Source organism: Neofelis nebulosa, chromosome 6 (genome assembly GCF_028018385.1).
Source record: "Neofelis nebulosa isolate mNeoNeb1 chromosome 6, mNeoNeb1.pri, whole genome shotgun sequence".
Taxonomy (NCBI): Eukaryota; Metazoa; Chordata; class Mammalia; order Carnivora; family Felidae; genus Neofelis; species Neofelis nebulosa.
In genome coordinates this window covers 150,095,927-150,118,986 of record NC_080787.1, presented here as the reverse complement: position 1 = coordinate 150,118,986, position 23,060 = coordinate 150,095,927, and the positions used below count along the sequence as shown (strand labels likewise).

The 23,060-nt window shown below is 40.0% G+C and overlaps 1 protein-coding gene across 1 annotated transcript in view; it reads right to left on the bottom strand.

Annotated features, from left to right (window-relative positions):
- PACRG (parkin coregulated) overlaps nucleotides 1–23,060 on the bottom strand; it is a 511,166-nt gene that overhangs the window by 228,587 nt on the left and 259,519 nt on the right. The window contains exon 3 of the mRNA XM_058736214.1: nucleotides 3,084–3,255. Coding sequence (XP_058592197.1) covers nucleotides 3,084–3,255 — 172 coding nt within the window. The remainder of the gene's footprint in view (nucleotides 1–3,083; nucleotides 3,256–23,060) is intronic.

Sequence of the window (23,060 nt, the reverse complement as noted above, 5' to 3'; positions counted from 1 at the left end):
CCCACAATCAGCATTTGTGGTTGCTCTCGGCACCTCTTCATCCTCCTGGACACCAGTGGAATCCCCTTCTGAGTTCAATATGCAAAGTTTCTAGAGGTTCCTCCCTGGAATTGTTCTGTATTTTGATGGATTTATGTTTTCCTAATTGGATGGAGTAAATGGAAATCTACAGCCCATGGTTCAGGTTGCTGAGACAGTTCATCTCATCCTTGACTACAAAGTTTTCTGGTTGCTCTCAGCAATAAGTGCTCCCTTGCCAACCCTGACTACTTTATACTGGTACTTTCTTGGAGTTTCTGACCTAGAATAACCCAAAAAGTGGGAGGTAAGGGGAACAACTGTAAAGCAGCATAAATGGAATGAGGTGTTAGGTGTGTGCTCTTCTGGTTATTACTGAATGACCCCACTTGGGGTCTTGAACAAAAGATAGAATGAGAAAGAAAAGGGTCTTCTTACCTGTTTTCACATTAGAAAGTCTAGAGTCATTGAATGTGTCTAATTTTTTTTTGTATTGGTGTGACGAGCCTTGTAATTAACTGAAATCAACCCCAGATTCTAGAAGTAGATAGGAAGCCTATTCCCCTTCTTACCCTTGCTGGGAGTTTTTATATTTTGCTTTACTACTAGAGGTATTAGTTAGAATTCAAGAAAAACTATTCAAAAACTGCCAGCTGATGATGGTGACATTAATTTTTGCCCCTGGAGAGAGCCAAAATCATTCTAATATTACAGCTTGAAAGTAAGGCACACACCCCTATTAACGTGCTATGCCAATTATGTGTATCAGCCTGCTTCTAGATCAGTTAGCTTCATTCCAGAATTCACCTGAAAGATTTAGTTTTTTGCACGTAATATTTTTCACACTGTGATGGAACTGTGCATGATCTTACATAATCAGTATTCCTTCCCGAGGGGAAAAAAAATTGGCTTTCAGTGATGTAAACAGATGGAGAAGTAAGCCAAGGTAGATTCAGGATCAGTATATAATAGCAGAAGCCCAGGAAGAAAAGCAACGATATCTACCAGAATAAATTTTCATTGCCTCTAGAACCTTGAATTACCAAATTCATATATAGTTAATTTTACCTGACAAAACACGTTTACTGAGTTCTTAATAATGTTTTCACTTGTGAGCAAATTACCTCTAGGATGTGCATACTGTGAATTTTGTCCTTAGAACATATCACTTCTCTCTTAACTCGTTTAAACATCTCTAAAATACAGATCAAACAAAACTGAAAATCAATCCACCTTGGTCTGCAATGCTCTGCTTTGGTATGTTTTAATCGTAAACAGTATATCAAAATATTACTTAGAAACCCTCTTTCTGCCCATCAGTGTTTTTAAAGGAGATATGAGCAAAAAAGTCCCAAGAAGACAGTGGTTCTAATAAGATCAATTTCTTTTAAAGAAAAGAACAGACTTCCAGATGTTGCTGGTATTCTGCTGGGGGCAGGAGGTGAAGGATCGTGTACTGTAAAGATAGGTTCTGGGGAGAATGTTCTGGGCCTTTCTATTTGTCAATAAAACTTGTGCATCATTCTTTAGAAAATGTAGCATTTCAGCTAGAATTTAACATGTTCAAAAACTGTGAGCTGTTAGAATAAATCACATTTGGAAAAGGTTTTACTGTAACTCAGTGTTATATATCCTTCCTGAAGGACTTCAAAGATCAGCTCTTCACTCTGCTGATGCACAAAGGGAAAGGAAAATGGTTTTAAAGTGTGGTTTCTCTCTCCATATTACTTTTCACAGCAGGTCGCCTGTCCTTTCACCTGGTTTTACTTCTGTGTCTTGGTGGAGATCTGGAGTGGTCAGTTACAGATCTCTGACAAAAAAAAAAATCTCAAAAACTTGAGAGGAAGTTTCGGGGTTGATTCACTTTCAACAGTGACAGCAGGACTGCCCCAAACCTGGAATTCTAATGAGGCCTAATTCAAATCAATAAAAAGGTCACCATGGATAAGATTACATGAGCCAGGCTGTGGGACATGACCCAACGTTGAACCATTTAGTTCTTGTTTTGGTCAAAGCACATGACAAGGGCACCTATGAGACAGTGAGGGTGGGGCTCCCCCAGAGGCTAGGAGACTAAGCAGGTGACCTGTCAATCATCCCAGGAAGTCCTTCATCCTGGACTAGGGAACAAGGCAGAGCTGCCTAGGGCAGTTGTGGCTGGGAAACGGTGGGATACCCCTGCCCAGGAGGCGCTCAGCACCACCCCTCTGCTTTCTATCAGCAGCAGCAGTGTAGACGGGCAACCGGTGCACACACAACCAGGGCATGATGGTGGATGGTGGCCCAGACCTGGCCATTCAGACTTGAGAGGCCGGCCGTCCCCTCCTGGAGTCTCATCCCAATACAATGGCTCCATTATAAGGGCCAACAGCAGCTGTGAAGCAACATGAGGACAACTTGGGCCTTGTTTAGGAGCCATTACAGGCCATCCCATGAGTGCAAATCTGAGAAACGCTTTGGGAGAGGGTTTTCTTCAGCCAGCTCGTCCGAAGGGACTCATATCTGAAGAATGTGGCCATAGAAAGAAAGCATTTCATTCTATAAACAAAGAGATGACGTCAATGACAGGGTTACTCTAGAGTTTCCCTATATTACAGACAAAAAAATTCAAATATTTAGTAATAGTAATTCTCCATTCCAGACTTTTTTTCCTTAAAATTACGAATCCTACTACCTAAAAGATACTAAATGTGATTGGGTTTATATTGTAATTTAAAAATTAGGGATGTCATTTTAAAAGAACTTGGAAGTCAGTGGTAGCGTTTAATACAAAGACACATACTTGACTTCTGCATGTGTAAATTAATCTTAATGCTTGTGTCATTACTGGGGAGCAGCTTAAGTTGGCATAAACCCCATGCAATTTATTTATGTGGTTAGTCTTCGGTGCAGGATCAATGATGGGACATAGTAGATTTGGGATGTCTGGCCCTGTAAGTCAATTTATAAAATTCCCGCAAAATCTGGGGAAAGCGTCAGCCTGTTGTGTTTTATTGTTTAATTAGCAAGTTGTCAAAAAGCGGCACCTTATAAGCTGAATGATGCTTTTTCACCTGTTCACTTACTTTTTATCGGGATAATGAGCTGTGGAATGACAGGAAGAATCTTGTTCCCCCCGTGTTCCAGCATGTCGTGGATTCCTTGCCGGGCAAAAAACTCGTAGGGAAATGTCATTTCACAGAGCCCCTCAAAAAACAGAGGCAAATAATGATGGTAATCCAGCTTCTCAATTTCTACCTGAAAGGAGAGAGAAGAAATGCCATGTGAAGACAACACTGGGGTGAAGCGTGGCCAGACCAGCTATGAAGCTGTCAACCAACTCAGGGGAAGCACATTCTCCAGGACTTTGGGAACATTTTACAAAGCAACTCGTCTCACAACCTGAAGTACGTCATCATGTCTTTATTCTATTAGCAATGGGGTTATAATCACCACCCTTTCAATTTCAAGAGATTAAAACAATAATAATCGACACTGGGAGCATTTGTTTTGGGGATCTTCGTTAATATTTCACTCTTTGGCACAAACGCAATACTGAAAAGGATTCAAGGAGTCTATCGTGCGTATGTTGAAACATATATGTGAAAATAAAATGAAAAAAAAACAGTTGAAAAGAGATTAGCATCTGAATTTCTAACAAGAACCTAATAGGGACTGCACATTAATATATTCTTGTGAAATGTGTCTTTTCGGGGCCTGGCAAGTATGCGAATGAGGAATCAAATATGATTGCGAGAATGTTCCCTGGAACCTGCATGACAAGTGGAATCTTGGTCCTATCAAGACAGCTCAAAATCAAAATACCGCAGTCTCTCTCACCTGCCTCATCTGGGAACAGAGATATATCACTTTTTCCATTGCTACATTTTTCACCCTCAATGATGCCTCTGTGCCTCCTTGTCCCGATCTTTGCAGTAATATGCAGCACCAATGGGGGATAGAAACAAAAATTCTGGGGTTGAGAAAAGATATGATGTGTTGGGAGCTGCAGGGAATTTGTTCTCGCCCAGGCCCTTCCCTGTCTGCAGTATCCATGACCTGGCTTGCTACCTGCAAGGTGACAGAAGTGATGGTGATATCATGGATGGAAAGAAGCCAGCAGACTCAGACTGCTTTACAGAGCAAAGGGTGCAGCATTTCCAGTAAGAGGTGCACATTTGCCGTGCCTTCAAGTCCTTACAAATGCACGTAGCTTCTAATGATCACCTTATAAGCAAATGAGGAGCTCATCAAGACCTTAGAGCAACCGCCTTTTCCGTGAGGAGGTTTTTATACCCTCCAGCTCTCTCCCAGCTTTCTGGAGTCTCCAGCCACACACCTGCCTGTCCGTGGGTATGAGTAACTGGTAACCCTCCCACCACATTTCCAAGTGTCTACGGTAGGTCTCGGTGAATCAAATGTCCTGCAGTTTCCCAAGTGGGAGGTTTGTCTCCAGTCTGCTCATGGACCACCCAGCCAACTGGGGAAAGAGGGGGTTAGGAGTTCAATGTTTAGCTGTTCTCTCGGAATTGACCTTGGAAAATGAATCCCACAGGGAGGTTTATACAGACATCAATTTTATTTTATATTCCTTGTATATTCATCGAATTTACTTTATTCACACTAAAATTTTGTGGAACATATATCTAACGCCAACCTTCTCAAGGGTTTTTGTGTATTTGAAGACATTTTAGAACACTATTTTGTACAATTAAAAAAAATACTGTTACGCCATTCAGCCTCTAAAAGGTACAATGTTATTATCTATAATTTTACATTGTAGCCTAAGTTCTTAATAATATGTTATCTGTACTATATTTTTTCTATATTGTTGATGTTTTTCTAATTCTCTTTCTTTTAGCTCATTGTCACATGTACATATGTCTCCTGTAAATAGCAAATTATTAAATTTTGTACTTTAACGTTATCTAAGGCTTTTTATTTATTTTAATACATTAAGCCGTTCACATTTATCGCTATGTCTGGTTTTATTTCTGTCTCTTCCTTTTTGGTCCCTGGTTGTTGTCTTACATCTACTTTCCCTTTCTCTTTTGCAGCTTTATTAAAATGTAGATTTTTTTCTCACTTTTTTCTGTAATGATGTGAAAGATAAGACACCCTGTTTAAATATTTTATTGTGGCTACCTCATGTCTTTCTCAAACATTTTAAAACAAACTTTCATCACTTAGAGAAGCAAATTAAAAAATCTCCTACTAAGATTGCTGACATGCCATTTTCCCCCTTGGAATTCTGTTGCTATGTTTCTTTGTATTGTTTGGGGCCACGATACCAACAACATCAACAACATCAGTTCATTTGATCCTTATAACAACTCTAAGAGGTAACAATTATCAGTATCTCAATTTTCAATATGGAGAACTGAGGCACTAAGAGGTTCAATAACTTGCCTAAGGTCTGCAGCTAGTAAGAGAGGTTGCTGGGATCTGAACCCAGACTCTCTGGCTGCAGGACATGACACTACTTCTTAGACTCTGTTGTTAGGCATAATTATAATCTCCTGGTGACCATTCCATTTATCCTCATGTCTCCATCCCTTTATCATTACTAATACAGGCTGTCTCAGTCTACTCAAACACTAATATTGCCATAACTAATATCGCCATGGTTTGTCTACTGTATCTTTTTCTTCCTTCCTTCCTTCCTTCCTTCCTTCCTTCCTTCCTTCCTTCCCCTGGCATTATGTTTTCACAGTATCTTTTCTGAGTAGCTTAAAGCTGCATTTGTTTTTTTTCCTTCCTTCCCATTTCACAATATGTCTTAATAAATATTGAGCACACACTATTCTTATTCTCAGATGTTTTGAAAAGAAGGAAAGAAAAACAATGGAAGAAAGAATAAAGGAGAGAGAGAGAGAAAAAAAAGCAGCAGCAATTGAGGGGCAGCAAAATTGAATGGAAGACTGAGGGAGAGAAGTTGAGAAAGAAAAGATTACTCTAGATCTGTAACTACAAGCTCACTGACCATAGCCGTTCATTTCTACCAGAAATCCTTTCCCCGTGAGTTCTTCTGACCCATTTGACAATTATTTGGTATATCTGATATCATTGTAGATCTGTTGCCTTAATGGAATAACAACTTGTCAGTATATTTTGAGGTCACAAACTACTTGAAATAGTATAGATTATTTCTCTGTTTGCTATAGGGCGACTTTTCTTGTACATAACTTTTTTACTACTTGAATATCTTCTAGGGTTCCTCTTTTTATTATAATATTGTTTTGGGTGAAGAATGTGGCCTCGGCCTTGGCAAATCCTCTGACATTCCATTTACAATCAGGAGATATCATGTGTGTTTTGCTTACTGGTATATCTGACTTCTCTCTGATGTACTTTTCTTTTTCTGTAAAGCTCCTGCCAGCTACGCATCGTTTTCATCTGTCCGTGGTAAAGTTGTCCATGCTTCTTCGCTCCTGTTCTCCCTCCAGCCCACCTGCCTACCATTCATTCCGCTGCAGGTGCATCTTCCCAGGTCGCCAGTGACCTTCACTTTGTCTAATCCTCAAGCCTCTTTTCTGTTCTCATTATGTGACACACTTGGCCCTGGGCCTCCTGACCCCACACCCCCAGCATTAGGGGCCGTCCTTGATTTCCTTCCTTCAAGTCAGGTGTTCGGTCCATCATTTTCCAATTGATTACATCTCCAAGCAAATTCTGATTTCATTTCCTTTCCCGCCATTTTGCATACATCCTGCTTAGTCTAAGCCATCAGCTTGCGGCAACCAATAATGTCCTTGTCTCCACTTTTGCCTTCCCGTTTCCATTCTCCGTACTCTTGGGTCCTGATCTGTGGTTGCTCCTGACTCAAGTTTCAACAGGGCCTCCCTGATCCGTCCCCAGGTCCTGTTGCATCATACCATCCTTCTGCAACACTATTCTCTGGAACCACTGGTGCCTTTTGTTCCCTGACCAGACTAGCCTCACTTGTTCCTCCTTAGACACTATCTTTGAAAGCCCTGCTCCCCTTCTCTCCAGACCTCTGGGGTGTTGGCAACGCCTCGTATCTAGATTTCAGTTCAGTAAGACCCTCTTATCACTGCCGACCAACCCCGTTTGATTTGCTACGTACACTTTATCATGTACTCATTGCAGCTTTTTAAGTTCTGTTGTTTAAGTTCTGTCATTGCCCGAAAGGGTGTTTGAAAGGCACATAACAGGTGAATACTCAAGAAGCACGTGTTGAATTTCAATTCCGACCTTTCGAATCTGTCCTCTGTGCTAACCCTTCGAGAGGATACTCAGTTAAGGGAACAATGGCCAGATGGTGAATGGCCATCTCTAGAGCCAAGACTGAGGACCGCGGCAAAGTGCACAGAGGGCCTGGTGTTGATCACTGGCCTTGTAGCACGATGGGGCCTGTAGGTTTCTATAGATTTAAATTTTCTACAATGTTATGTATTCTACAAATAAAATGCTATGTTTCCTCCATTGGGATTGCAATGATTATTTACATTTCAGGAATTTTATGAGTGTTTTAATAGACAATCAGGATGGTTTGCTTCTTGGTGTTTCTATTTAGCCTCATTAGAAATCATTTAGGGATTAATTTGCTATTCCATTTATTTTTAAAACTTCAGAAGGAAAAGTTTTGTTTTTCACAGTATCATCAAAACGAACATATTAATGTATGTCCATAATTAATATCTTGGTAATAATAATACAAATTCTTTTTTAAAAAATATGGATGTTGAGAATAATTCAAGATGAAAACCAAAATTTAAAGAAAAGATAAATGAGGACATGGTGACTACTATCCCTTAGGATTCTTTTCAATCGATGGCTTCTTTTGTTCATTTAGATTACAAAAGGTTATTTATTTACTGTTTATTTAGAAACAAACCTTTTCTTTAGTTATATCATAAGTAATTTTGGTCTTAGGCTAATTAGTTTTAATGACATATTACACTTTATAGTTCTTTAGTACTACTATAAAAATACTGGTTTTCAAACTTATAAACTTTTGGAAACTTGCTTCAACATTTATGCAAGAAATCCAGAATTAAAAGAAATTTGTCTGAAGTCCATCACAGAACAAGGGCCATTTTAGATACATCAGGTAAAATTACATGGTAATATACTGATCGATGATTACTTGGACATTCACTCCAGGAACATCAATTAGTTTTACTCACAGAATCTCTCTCTCTTTAAAATTTATGTTTCATAACTTTTTAAAGATCACACAGTACTCACAAGTTATCTCTAAATCTCGCAGTGACCTTTGGTCAAAAGCAATAAAATTCCAACTTTACCTGGCCCATCATATATAACTTTTTATCCCCGTAACAAATGTGTAACGTAGTAATGCTATACTGAAAGGTCAGAAACACGATGAGGTTAATGATTTTCATTATAAACCTCAAATTAGAAACTTATTCTTACACTTTCATATCTTTGCTTCAATTAGCAAATGAAATATAATTGGAAATATCTGCTATTACAACTCCTATAATCAGAACCGAGGATCTTGCTTAAAAATCACAAACTAATCTAAAATAGTTTAGGTTATCTAATTATCTAATAGTATAATCATCTATTAATATATTATGATTTCATTTGGACTTATTATAGGATTTCTAAAATCAAGCTTCAGCTCCACTCTTCTTCCTTGAAGAGGTTGTTGAGTTATTGAAAGAGGTCTCACAAATTACATGGGCATTACACACTGTCTTTTGGACAGTGTATGTAACATATTCCAAACATGGATGTACTTTTATTTTTCAAATGCATGTGGATGTGACTATGATGAATAACCGAAAGAATATCATTTTAAACTTTTTCAGTGATACTGAATATACAGTTAAAATTATGTACAGATACATGAATTTTTTGATGCAAAAATAAGATTTCTTAGCATGAAAAATGCTGTATGTCAAGTGTCAAAAAGAAGGACACCTTGGGGCGCCTGGGTGGCGCAGTCGGTTAAGCGTCCGACTTCAGCCAGGTCACGATCTCGCGGTCCGTGAGTTCGAGCCCCGCGTCAGGCTCTGGGCTGATGGCTCGGAGCCTGGAGCCTGTTTCCGATTCTGTGTCTCCCTCTCTCTCTGCCCCTCCCCCGTTCATGCTCTGTCTCTCTCTGTCCCAAAAATAAATAAAAAACGTTGAAAAAAAAAATTTAAAATAAAAAAAAAAAAGAAGGACACCTCACACAGGCTGGAAGACAAGCTTAACGTGGATCCTTAAAGTCTGAAAAACACCAAAGTGTGTTCAATGCAAAGTCGATGTCAGGAAATTCTCAGATGCTAGACTTAAAGACAAAACCCAGAGTCACAGAGGTAATGCTGTGTGGCTTGAGAGAATATCGGATATAGACCAGATGGGAAGCCTGGGACTGAGGTTTCAATGTCTCCAGAGTCCAGGCAAATAGGCCATTTGGTAAGTGAAGGGATAAGCTGAGACTCCTGCATATAAGCAGAACCCTAGAAGGGCTGCCCCTGTGAAAAGGGGGCCAGAAAGACTCTCATATATTTGTGGAAACAGAAAGAAAGTTTGTAGAAAGAGAAAGAGAGCTTGATGTGTGACAAAGCTCTTGATGGGAAAACTCTCCTTTGAGAAAGAGAACCCCGAAGGGGAATGTAAAGTCAGGGAATTAAGAAAAAAACATTGTTTCTCAACCCTGGGAAGGAAACTTCTGGGGCCCAGACAAAGCAAATGCCAAAGTGTTAATACTTGCATCATCTAGGTGCATAGGGCTGCCACAGAAAATACAACCCCGCTAACACTTAGCACCATCGTGGTCATGGAGCCACCATAAGGAAGACTAACTAGACCAGTGAGCATGGGAATGAGCTCTGGAACCAGCAACTAGAAATTACAGAATAAATCTGGAAAGAATTTTTTTAAATGCTTAAAACATAGAATATTGCATTCTTTAGGAAAGAACTAAATAAAATTCCTGAAGAATATAGAGCATCATTAACTTAAGAATCCAGTCGTTGGTGAACAGGTTGACCCCAGATGAAAAGAAAAGGAGGGGACTGGGTCACAGAACCTGGAAGGCCAACGCAGAGGCAGCACAGGTGTCCGCCATCTGGGAAGCTGCCACACGTGACCCAGGGGGGAGGCAGGAAAGGCAGTATTTGGAGAAATCATGCCTGCGCATCTTCCGTAATTGAAGAAAGATGTGCATCTTCAGACTGAAGGTGCAAATCTGGACGCTTTTCAGAAAAACTATCAACCTCCAAAGTCAAGGAAAACATTTAAAAGCATCTGAAGCAAAAGACGGATTACATATAAACAATCAAAATTACACTTGAAATTACACTTCTCATTAACAAAATAGAGGCCACAAGACAGGGTAAAACTCCCTCAACACACTGAAAAACAATCTTCACTGCCATACTTAGCCAAACCAGCATGCAAGATAAAGGCAAACTAAATGGATTTGACCAAGATGGAGATTTTTGTTTCTTTGTTTGTTGTTTTAACCCAGAGATCATCATCCTGACTGAAGGATAAAATGTACTAAAGAATAAGCTGAGCACAAGACAAAGAAATGAGATGCAAGAGATAATAGTAAATAAATTGTTGAATAAATGGATAAGACCAAGTTAGCACTGACTATAAAAATTAAAAAAAAAAATCATCAATTGTGGTGAGGTTACAAAGTGAGGTCGCGATACTAGAAAGCAAAAGTAGAGACGATGATAAGGTGATCTGAATCAAAGTAAGTTCCTTGCATTGATAAGGATGAGGAATAAGGTTATCGGTTAGCTTTAAAATTAATTAAGCGTATTAAAGTGCAAGGGTACTCACTGAAAGAATAGAAATGAAATTAACTTTCAAGAGAGTAGAATGTAGTAGACGGAATGAAGAAAGCTCTATCGACAGAAGACAGAGTCCTCCAACAGGAGGCTGGTCAAACATCCCCCCTGCCCCCAGGAAAATGCATGAAGAGGACATAATATGTAGGATGGATCCAAATATATAAGTAACTATCACAAGTATAAATAGATTAAATTCTCTTATTAAAAGATTGTCAAGGCACCTGGGTGACTCATTCAGTATAGCATCTGACTTCAGCTCAGGTCATGATCTCACAGTTCATGAGTTCGAGCCCCACATCGGGCTCTGTGCTAACAGCCTGGAGCCTGCTTCGGATTTTGTGTCTCCCTCTCTCTCTGCCCCTCTCCCCCTCGCATTCTGTCTCTCTCAGAAAATAAACGTTAAAACAAAATTTTAAAAATATAATGGCACAGAAAAGTGAAAAAAAAAAAGGTAATTATAAGTATGATCTAGGATAAATTCCTGGAAGGGAAATTGCTTTCTCAAAGGATGTATGATATCTGCAGTTTTGATAGAAATTGCCAAATGGTGCTTCATGGGATGGTACTAAATTACATTTTCATCAACAATAAATGACAGTAGCTGCTTTTCCATTGTTTATCCAAAGAAAATGCTATCAAAGTTTTGGATTTTTGACAATATTACAGGTAAATTTCAATATTTCAGTGTTGCTTTAAGTTCCATTTTTCTTAATGTGAGAATAATCACCTTTTAAAGATATTTTTGAAAGCCATTTGTACACCCTTTCCTGTGAGTTGTCTTTTCACATCCTTTGCCACCACTGATATTTGCTTTCTTTTCTCTCTCTCTCTTTCTTTCTCTCTCTGTTTCTTAAGTTCTTTTATGTTGTGGAGATATAACTTTTGTATGTTATGGAAGTTTCAAAAAAATTTTTTTTGCCATGAAGACTTTTGCTTATTTGTTTTAGAATTCATTAATCTTTTGTGGGGTTCTGAATTTTGAGTCATCATTAAAAAGCTTTTTTCCCCCATTTTGTAACAGAAAGAATAGAAACAATTAGAAAAGACAATTTATAATGGTTTATTCTAGTATTTTTATGATTTCTTTATATTGAAATCTTTAATCCATTTGTAACTTTTCTTGGTGTAAGGTGGCAGACTTTCTTCAAACTGTAACTGTTATCCAAGTGGCTATCCTGTTGTCCCAAAGTATTTATTAAATAATCTTTCACTGATTAGAAAGCCCCACTTCTTGACTTTCTATTTTGTTTCACAGGACTTTCTTATTCATAAACCAGTACTATTTTGATTTGATTATCACACGGTATAACAGATTTTAGCATCTGGTGGGCTAGCTAGTCACCCCATTATTGCTTTCGTTTTCTGAGTTTTTAAATTATTATTATTTGTTTCCCTTTCAGTATGAAATTTAGACACATTTTAGACATAAGGTCTACTTAATGGGACTCTATAAAACCTTGCGTTGAATAATTAGATAAGACAGATTTTTTACAAGCATCCTAGAGACAGTTTAGGAAACTGAACAGTGGTAAGACGCAAAGTAAGTTTCAAGAAATTCCAAAATATCTATGTCATATGTGTCACGTTTTTTGAAGAAAATTAAATAATACAAATGTTGAACTAACTAAACAATAGGCAAACTTTTAACCTCCATATATTTGGAAATTTAAAAACACTTTTATTAAAAAATTGTTTTAATATTTATTTTTTGAGAGGGAGAGAGAGAGAGAGAGCGTGAGCAGGGCAGAGAGAGAGAGAGAGAGCAAGACCCAGAATCCGAAGCAAGCTCCAGGCTCTGAGCTGTCAGCATAGAGACTGATGTGGGGCTTGAACTCACGAACTGTGAGATCATGACCTGAGCTGAACTCGGACGCTTAACCGAATGAGCCACCAAGGGGCCCCTTAAAGACACTTTTAAATCACTAAGAGACCAAAGAGAAAATCCTTACAGAAATAATAACATGTTAAAAATTGAATCACAATGAAATGATCTAACCTTAAAAAAATAGAAAAATGTCCCATTTGTACAGACTTTTCAAGAACAGAAAAAGAAGGAAACAACACACTCACTATCAGAGGCCAGCATAAGCTTGTCACTACGCTCAGCCCAATCTCACTGAATTGAAATAAAGCACGAGGCAAACTGAATGCAGTGGCATGTTAAAAATCGTGGCCACGTAAGGGGCTCCTGGGTGCCTCAGTCTGTTAGGTGTCTGACTTTGGCTCAGGTCGTGATCTTACAGTCTGTGAGTTCAAGCCCTGCATCGGGCTCTGTGCTGACAGCTCAGACCCTGGAGCCTGCTTCGGATTCTGTGTCTCCCTCTCTTCCTACCCCTCCCCTGCTTGTGCGCTCTCTCTCTCTCTCTCTCTCTCAGAAATAAATAAACATTAAAAAATTAAAAAAAAACACAAAAACTGTGGCAGGTAGGCTGTACTGCAGAAACACCAGGACACTTCAACAGCATGTTTAAAGTTTTAAATCAAAGGAGGAAAAATGAGATCATCTTCATAGATGCACACAAAGCATTTGATGAAATCATTCATTAAAAAATAAAAACTCAATGCAAAAACCTACAGCAAATTATCATACTTTACGGTGAAATGTTAGGAGCATTCTCATTATGGAGAAATCCATGCAAAGGAGACAAGGAGACTGTTATCATCTCAACATTGCACTGGAGGTTCTAACTAAGGAGGAATGTAAAATACGTATGAATATTGGCAAGGAAGAAACAAAACTCTTGTCATTTGAGGATGATTTAACTATGTACATAGAATGCCCAGAGAATCTACAAACAAGTTTAATTAGGAAGAGAGTTCAGAAAAATTGCTGCATAAAAGATCAGCACACTAAAAATAATAGCATTCCCATATGCCACTAAAAACTACATAGAAAATATTTTTTAAAATATTCACAATCGCAAGAAATAAAGCAAAACAAACCCTTAAAGAAAACTGGTAACAAAGCTAACAGTCAATGCATAAGACGTTTATGGGGACAAGGATGAAAGGTTATTGATAAGCACAAATGGAAGAATGGTACAGTGTTCTATAAACAAATGAGTATATTGACTATACTCATGGATGGGTGGACTCAATCTTATAAAGATGGTGAGTCTGTCCAATTTAAATTTTTTAATGTTTATTTATTTTTGAGAGAGAGACAGACAGACAGAACATGAGTGGGGGAGTGGCAGAGAGAGATTGGGACACAGAATCCGAAGCAGGCTCCAGGCTCTGAGCTGTCAGTACAGAGCCCAACATAGGGCTTGACCCCATGAGCTGTGAGATCATGACCTCAGCTGAAGTTGGATGCTCCACCGACAGAGCCACCCAGGTGCCCCAGAGCCTGTCCAATTCAATCTATAAAGAGTGGAGAGTCTTGGTGACACGTTGGGACTACATGCCAAGCAGTTGCAGAGTAAGGATTGGAGCCCAGTGCTTCTTCCCGTTGACCTGCTCACCTTTTTTCACCATCTTGATGGCTTGTCGCTTTAGTACCAATACTGAAAGCTCTGTCTAGCTGAAAGGTATTAATTACTGAGTAACAAATCTGGACTTGAGAACGGAGAATCAAATTATTTTATGGAATAACCTTATTTTAAGTTTCTGTCAAAAATGCTAACAAGACAGCTAAAGGTCAGTTGTAAGCAGATCTCGAATTTATGCACACTTAACCTTTATTATCCAGGAATTGTATGTTCCTAACTGCAGCAGTTGATGAGTGATACTTTCAAGTGTAATAAATAAAGAAGAAATAATCCCTTGTTCTATAGCTTTGAACATTCCCACCTTTGGTCACCTGTCATAAAGTTAAAGGAATTTCCTTAAAAACTTAAGAATAGCATAGTTTTTTAAACCAACAGGCCATAAAAGGAGCAAACTATGAATTAATCCACATCTTCGGAGTTTCTGTTTCCTTTATCACATTTCTATATAATGCTAAAAATAGTATGATTTTGTCACAGGTAGAGAGGAGATACTTATATTTGGGGATAACAAGTGTTAACCAAACTGAGAAGCAAGAAATGAATGATAGACCTGGAAAGTTCTGCAGTTTTAGAAGTTGGGACAGAGTTGGAAACAGATCACTTGTGGCTTTTACCACTGGTGCTAACTGCAAAACATGGCATTAATTTATAAAAGTTAGATAATGTACTGTGACCTTTAATGCACTCAGCCAAATGGGTAGAATTAAGGAGGTTTGGAAAGGATTAATTCAGGTGAAGTTAATGTCAGGAAGCAATTGTAGGAAAGCAATTGTTATGATGGCAGTATTGACTGCCTCTTTTATCAGCATATAATTTTTCTATGCATGTATTTTTCAGGGATTAGATATAAACTTATTAAAGTTTAAACACACAAGTTCTTATATTTCTTAGTCAAATTTCACCTAAAAAACTAAAGCGAGAGATATAGCGAATAGCTTACGCTAGTTATAGTGCTGTGCCGAATGTCAAGGAGAGATGGGGATATTAGTGGGTAGGAAAAAGATGAGAAATATGACTTCCTCCATTGGATTCACATTTTAATATTAGCAGTTTGTGGAGAAAATGAATTAGTAACAGTCTGCCTTTACAGAGAGCAGCTTGGGTTTGAAATTGGGCAGATCAAGGTTCAAACCCATCACTTGCATGTACTGAACCTCATCACTTCCAAACTCTGTGATTAGTGGAGAGTTACTGTGCCTTTCTGGGCCTTAGTTCACTTTTTATAAACAGATAGCTAATTCCCAGGGTTATCACAGGGATTAAATGAGATAGCATGTGCCAAATGATGTTAATTCCTTTCTCTATTCTCTTAAAAAGAAGAATACCCTCACAAAAAAAGTAAGTAAAATTTCAAAGTAGTACTTGATTAAATGCCAAATGAGAAGTACATCCCAAGGGTATATAGGAAAATGCCGTGGCTCAGAGGAACGGGAGATAATTATGGGTTGGAGTAATGGGAAAAGTTTCCCTGGAGAGGTGGATCCTGATGAGCCTTGCAAGGTGGGAAGGGGTGAGCATACTGAGCAAAGACATGCAGGTGAGAACTGGACACAATGTCGTCAAGAGACAGTGCTTAGTTAAGTTTAGATAATGTTGGGGAGGCAGGAAGGCACCTTCTGCCATCCACTGTGACTGGACTGAATACTTCAGGCATAGGGAAAATACAGATGGTTTTCAAGTAAGGGGTTGACATGATTAAATACCATTTAAGAAAGAACAGCCTAGCACTTATTCATCTTGCATAACTGAAAATTTATACACATCAGGTATAAATTCTCCCTCCCAGTCCCTAGGGACCACCATTCTATTCTCTGCTTCTATGGGTTGGACTCTGTTAGGTTCCTCCTATACATGCAATCATCCAGTATTTGTCCCTCGGTGTCTGGCTTATTTCCCTAGCATAATTCTCCAAGTTTTCTCCATGTTGTCACATACGGTATGATTTCTCTCTTTTAACTTTTTGAGAACCCTCCATATTGTTTTTCACAGCAGCGACTCCATTTTACATTGTTGTCAAGAGCACACAGGATTCCCTTTTCTCTACATACTCTCCAATACTTGTTACCTTTTGGTAATAGCTATCCTAACAGTCCCAACAGGTGTGAGGTTGTTTATCTTGTTGTGGTTTTTATTTGCATTTCCCTGAGGATTTGATTAGTGATGTTGAGCACCTTGTCATATACCGTTGATCACTGTAGGTCTTTTTTGGAGAAATGTCTGTTCAAGTCTTTTGCCCATTTTTAAATCAGGTTATTTTTTAAAAATTTTTTTTAATGTTTATTTCTGAGACAGAGAGAGACAGAGCATTAGTGGGGGAGGGGCAGAGAGAGAGGGAGACACAGAATCTGAAGCAGGCTCCAGACTCTGAGCCGTCAGCACAGAGCCCGATGTGGGGCTCGAACTCACGAACTGCAAGATCATAATCTGAGCCAAAGTCGGATGCTCAACCTACTGAGCCACCCAGGCGCCCCAGGTTATTTGTTTCTTTCCTGTTGAGTTATAGGAGTTCCTCATATATTTAGGATATTAACCCCTTATCAGATATAGGTTTGCAAATATTGTCTCCTGTTCCATAGATTGCTTTTTATTTTGTTGTTTCCTTTGCACCGCAGAAGCTATTTGGTTTGATGTAGTTCCATTTGTCTATTTGTGCTTTGGTGTCATACCCAAGAAATTACTGTCAAGATCAATGCTAAGAAGGTTTCCCCCTATGTTTTCTTCTAGGAGTTTTATAGTTTCAAGTTTTATGTTTAAATCTTTAATCCATTGTGTGTGTGTGTGTGTGTGTGCACGCGCACGTGTGCGTGTGTGTGTGTGTGTTAACAGAGTATAACCAGACCGTGTAGTACAGGATAACTTAGAAAGATCAAAATACAGGAGTACATGTCTAGGCATAGAATCATCAGCCAACAGACCTGAATTGTGGTGTTGACCTAGAAAGTAGGTTGAAAATGACAGGAGAAGGAAAAGAATGTCAGAATACTTTACAGGATTGGATGATACAGGATTGGATGATTAATGGACATGGGAGAATAAAGAACTTGATGGAGTCTATGTAATGGCTTGGTTTCCAACATGGGAAATGGCATTGGTATTGGGAAGGGGCTGAATTACGGGCCGTAAGTTCAGTTTCAGATGTAAGCTGGGAGACTTCTGGACGGAGCTGCCTAAAGATGTAAGATGCACATTTTGTGTTTTGGAAATAGGGTAGTACCGGTGAGACAATTTTCAGAGTCATTTCAGAAAGGCCATGGTCTTATAATAGTGTGAACTGACGAGATCTTTGAGAGAGCCTGTGAGGACTCCCCCATTAGGAAAACAGAAGAGGCAGAGGGCTTGGTGGGCAGGGAGCTAAGAGCATCAGGCAAGACAACTAGTGTTGATGAACTTTGCTCTAAGGAAAAACATGGCTTGAATGCCCTGCTAACCTATCATAGGGGAAACAAATGGCAATTATTGGAAATATGAAAACTGACAAGCTATATGAAATCAGGTACGTCGACTGTGGAACACAAGTCAGGTGCTAATTGTTTTGCGGCAATATAAAACCAATTTTCTCCCAGTAGGCCAGAAATATTTACAAAGGAATTTGAACCATCGCATGAAGAGAGAACTATTCTCACCACTCAGAAATACCGTGTTCCTCCCTCCCAAAAGCTTTTGTCCCGCTAGGCCTAGGAATGGGCTGGCCAAGCTTACAGTCTGTGACCCAGTCTTGGCTCCACGCGTCACTGCCAGAACCAGGCAAGGAGACATGGAAAGACCCTACTGTTAAAAATATCTCCACAGACTTACCAATTAAAGTTCGACTGAATTTCTTTTTAAAAACAAAATGCCTTTTGGTGTGCTTCAGCTTTGCATGCTGTTTACATCCTGTGGTAAAACCAAATTTGGAAAGCTGAATTGCTCCTCTCCAAGTGCTGGAAGAATTGGACCGTGTCACTGGTAAAATGCAAAGAAAGGGGGGTAATTCGGGTGCCTGGAGCATTCTGAGGAGGCAGTCGCCGATGGAGGGAGCCAAGGCGAAAGGTGTCAGGAGAGAGGCCACCAAAGCAGTAAAAGGCACACCGGCCAGCCCGATCCTGTGTTAGGATGTGTAAGGCAAGTTGCTGACATGTGCTGTGGATTCTCAGCGAGGACGGAGGGCGAAGGGTTCCGACTCCAGAGTCCCACTCCTCCCTCACTAGTGGATGGACGCGGCCAAACTACTCGGTCCCTCTAGGCCTCAGTTTCCTTCTCTGCAAAATAGGACAACAACGTGCCTACTGCCTAGGGAATGCGGTGAGCTAGTGCATATAAATAGCTACGAACAGTGCCTGGGTAACACAAGGAACAATAGATGTGGGCTATAAAACAGCCACCAAAGAGCTCTCTTTTGTCTTCATTATTGAGTTACTTGTCTGCAAACTGCAGTTGTCAGTCAACTTCCTCTATATTTACCATATGGTCTTTACATTTTGATGTGTTCCCTTTGTAGAGAGAAAAAGGATCTTCTTTTGGCTGTGCCAACATTTTCTTAAACTAGCCTGGTCCTGCTGTCATTTTGTCTAAAGTGATTGAAGAACAGAGGTCATTTGTGAAGGACACAGAACACGGAGCCCAGAGAGCTCACAGGTTAAAACAGGGCACGCATCAACGTCTGCCGGTGATTCGGGGGACTTTCAAGGAGGTCAGAATATCTTTATAGAAAATGACACCCTCTTTCTGGGTTTGCATGGTAGACCCATAAATCTAGGGGATAAAAACATAAAATGTTGAAGATCTCATCTTCATTAAAGTAACACGGTACTTTGTAAAATGTATTCTATTTGAGCGTGACAATAAGATTGTTTCTCAAATTACAAAAAATGTACGTATTGGCCTGTTAAGTAACAGCCCGTAAAAGTATTGATATTGCATTTATCAACTAAAACCTCTGCCAATTTTTTAATGAGAAACTATCATCTGTCTTATAGAATCTCTGCTTCCGAGTTTAACCTTGGGCCACATCACTAAGTGTACTTCTTTTGTAGAAAACATGATATTTTAAAAATCAAGTTATTTTGACATTCTAGCGTTGTATACCGACGACACGTGGGAAAATATACAATCTGTCTGCCAGGCTGTAATTCTGGAAACAAGCATCATCTTAAATCACGATATCAAAGCAGAGTTTTTAAAATGTTGCTATGCTTTCTTTATCATAAGACAGACAGAACTTCTTGGCACGCAGCATGAAGGCTATTTCCCTCAAGTCGGTGAGGGTTACAGAGAAAATTCAAAACCACAGTGGAAGGGTCATTCTCATTCTCCTCATTACCCAATTTGGGGATGCAGTATCTCTCTTCTTAAAATAAACCCTGCCTTTTCCATGTCTGCTAAGACGGTTTCCCTAGAGAAGATGAAGCATTGCAATTTAGGATTTTCCTTGCGGTCCTGGTCTATCTCTAAAGTTTTTGCACCTCCTATTCTCTCTGCTCCTGGGTTCTCTAGACTTTGTCTTTACTGCCTTCTGTTAGTAATTTCACATGGCCACTTGTGCAGATAATGTGATGCCATCGTGTTTCAGCTGCAACAAAGTTTACGAAGATATGTTTGTATGTTCCCTGAGGGGAGGAACTGTGTTTGGCTGTCCACTGATACCTGGTGTCACCTGCTTCCTCTGAGTCTTAAAAATCTGCTGAATGAGTGGATTTTTTGGTTGGGGAGTAAATCAAATACTCTAAAGCGATGGTTGCTGAATACTCATGTCACTGTAAACATACATGGTCAACTGAGGTAACTGATATGCAAAATATTTCATGTTTATCAAGAACTTGGATATATTAGGCAAATGGGATCCATTATTTTACTGCCACACTTAAAGGAACCTAATTGTGTTCAAATATTTTTCAGTTTCCATGGAACATACCTTTGCACCCAGCTCAGAAAGCCTCCTCACTCTCTCTCGGGAGAAAGAAAGCATGGTATTTTGCAGGTGCCGCTACGAGGACATTTGTTGTGCTTATATATTTGCTTACATTCTGCCACCCTCACTAAATTGTGAGCTCTGGGTGCCATGATCGACCCATGTTTTTCCAGTCTGCAACATTCCGTCTTCATTCCCGGTGTATAGGCCATTCGTATTTGTTGAACGAATTAATCAATGGGCAGATTCTCAGATGATCCCTCAACACCAATCTCTCTCCTGTTTTGTCCAGTCTTCGGACTCTTCTTTAAAAAAATTATTCTATGTTACTTGTCTTCCAAATGTCCTTTGCTAGGTGTATGCAAGATATATCATAAGCTTTTTGCCGTGGTAAAGAATCTGTCCCCAAATTCCCTTTCCAGCTTAACGTTCTGACATTTTGCTCCCACAACCTAAGTTCGAATTATACCAAATACCTCACTCTTTGCTGAATATGTCCTACTTTCGTGGAGTACATTTCCATTTGGCTGTTTATCCACAGTCATCTGATGGCAGTGAAGAGTGTAGGTTTTGGAGTCCAAATCCCAATCCTCTCCCTGCCTCTGCCACTAAAGTACCTGTATGTCCTTGGACAAGTCGCCTCAATGATGTTAAAATGGGCACATACTTAAACTGTCTGTTGTAAATAATACATTAGTTCATTCATGCAGACCATCCAGAACAGTGTCAGGTGAATGTTAATTGTTACCATTATCACTCTGCTTTTCTACGATAGCATCGGACGCATTGTACTACAATTACATGGTGATTGTTAAAAGTATGCTCAAATATTTACCTATTTAGTGATATGAACTAGACCTCCTATTGCCTTTTTGGTTGGAGTAGGGAAGCAAGAGGAAGAAGGAAGGTAAGGAGTAGGGAAGGGGCAGCAGAGAGAGGGAGATGGGGAGATGGGGAGGCGGGGAGATGGGGAGATGGGGAGATGAAGAACTGTCAGCATTAGAGCCCCAGAAACCCCACCCCCACTCAGGATGGAAGTCCTGCATGTGTGTGTAGATGCACATGCCTGTGTATTTGCAAGTGTGTGTGTACGTGCACGGGCCTGTGTATTTCATGTGTGTGTGTAGGTGCGTAGGCCTGTGTACTTGCACGTGTGTGTATGTGTGTGTGCCTGTGTATTTGCACGTGTGCGTGTAGGTGCACAGGCCTGTGTATTTGCATGTGGGCGTGTAGGTGCACGTGCCTCTGTATTTCATGTGTATGTGTAGGTGTGCGTGCCTGTGTATTTGCACATCTGCGTGTAGGTGCATGTGCCTGTGTATTTCCATGTGTGCATGTAGGTGCACGGGCCTGTGTATTTGTACGTGTGTGTGTAGGTGCACAGGCCTCTATATTTGCACATGTGCGTGTAGGTGCATGGGCCTGTGTATTTGCATGTGTGTATGTTATAAACAACCAGCGAGGGTCGGGGAACATTCTAGGGTGCATGAGCATATTGGTAAATAATAGTGGTTGCCTGTTGTACCTGTCTTCTTAGACATAGCCCAGGGAAGTTTCAAAACACAACGGAGACTGGAAGTGACAAGTCAAAGCTAGAGACAGGCTAGCAGACACAAGTGAATCTCAGCGGCACCCTTGTGAGCCAGCCACCAAGCTTCAGAAGCAGCCATCAGGGGCGTCTGGGTGGCTCAGTCAGTTGAATGTCCAACTCTTGGTTTCCACTCAGGTCATGATCTCACAACTTGTGAGTTCCAGCCCCACATCAGGCTCTGTACTGACAGTGCAGAGCCTGCTTGGGATTCTCTCTCTCCCCCTCTCTCTGCCCCTCCCATGCTCGTGTGCTCTGTCTCTATCTCTCTCTCAAAACAACAACAACAACAACAACAAAGATTTTTTTAAAAAAACATTAAAAAAAAGAAGCCACCAAGCATCATCGGGGCCAAGAGAATAGACCAAGGGCCAATTCCTACTATAGATTCCTCCACAACAGGTACAAGGACAGAGTCCCACACCCATGAACCTTGTGAGGTGACCAACAAGCTCAACTGAACGCCTGGGGAAATGAAGTGACAAAGGTCACATGAGGCTGTACATGCTCCATGGGACCGGTATGAGGCCATCTAAACTTCCTCCCACACCCTGGTGACAGCAACTGGGAAGGAGAGAGGGGAGGAAGGGAAATGAAACACTAAGACAGGATCAGTTCCAAATCCTTCTCTCTCTCTCTTCTCCCACCTCCCAGATCTCATGATGGAAATGGAATCTCTAAAGCAAGAAAATAACAATTACAGACAATAAAGAGGGTTACAATGTTTTGTATGTAGGAGGCATTTATTCTCATCACCACTCAGTACCTCTCCCCACATGTGTGAATGCACATATGCGCGCACACACACACACACACACACACACACACACACACTGTTTATAATTTGCCTCTCTTACTACGTCTGTCTCTCTTTATGTCTGTTTGACATCTGACCCAGAAGTTAGTATGTCACAGTGTCTGTCACATAGACCTTGGGAAATGGATGGGTGGGTGGAAAAAATGAGTAAATAAATGAATGAATAAACTACTCTTTTATTAACTTACTCTATCCTCTCTGGATCAAATGTCCTTTATTTTAGGGTTTTTTTTGTTGTTGTTGTTCTGGGAATTTCCACAAAATATGTCAAGCAAGTGTTGGTTTCAGACCTCCTGGATTTAGTCATCTGGGAGCAACATGTCATTTTGCATGATTTTAAATCATTCATTTCAACCCACTTTTGATTCACAAGTGAGAACCAGAATTCCATTTAGGGTAAAATGACTTGCCCAAAGGCAGGGAGTGATTGAATTGCCCACTCATCAATCCTAACTTATTTAGGTTCATTGTTCTTTTTTCAACTGAGAGGTCCCTC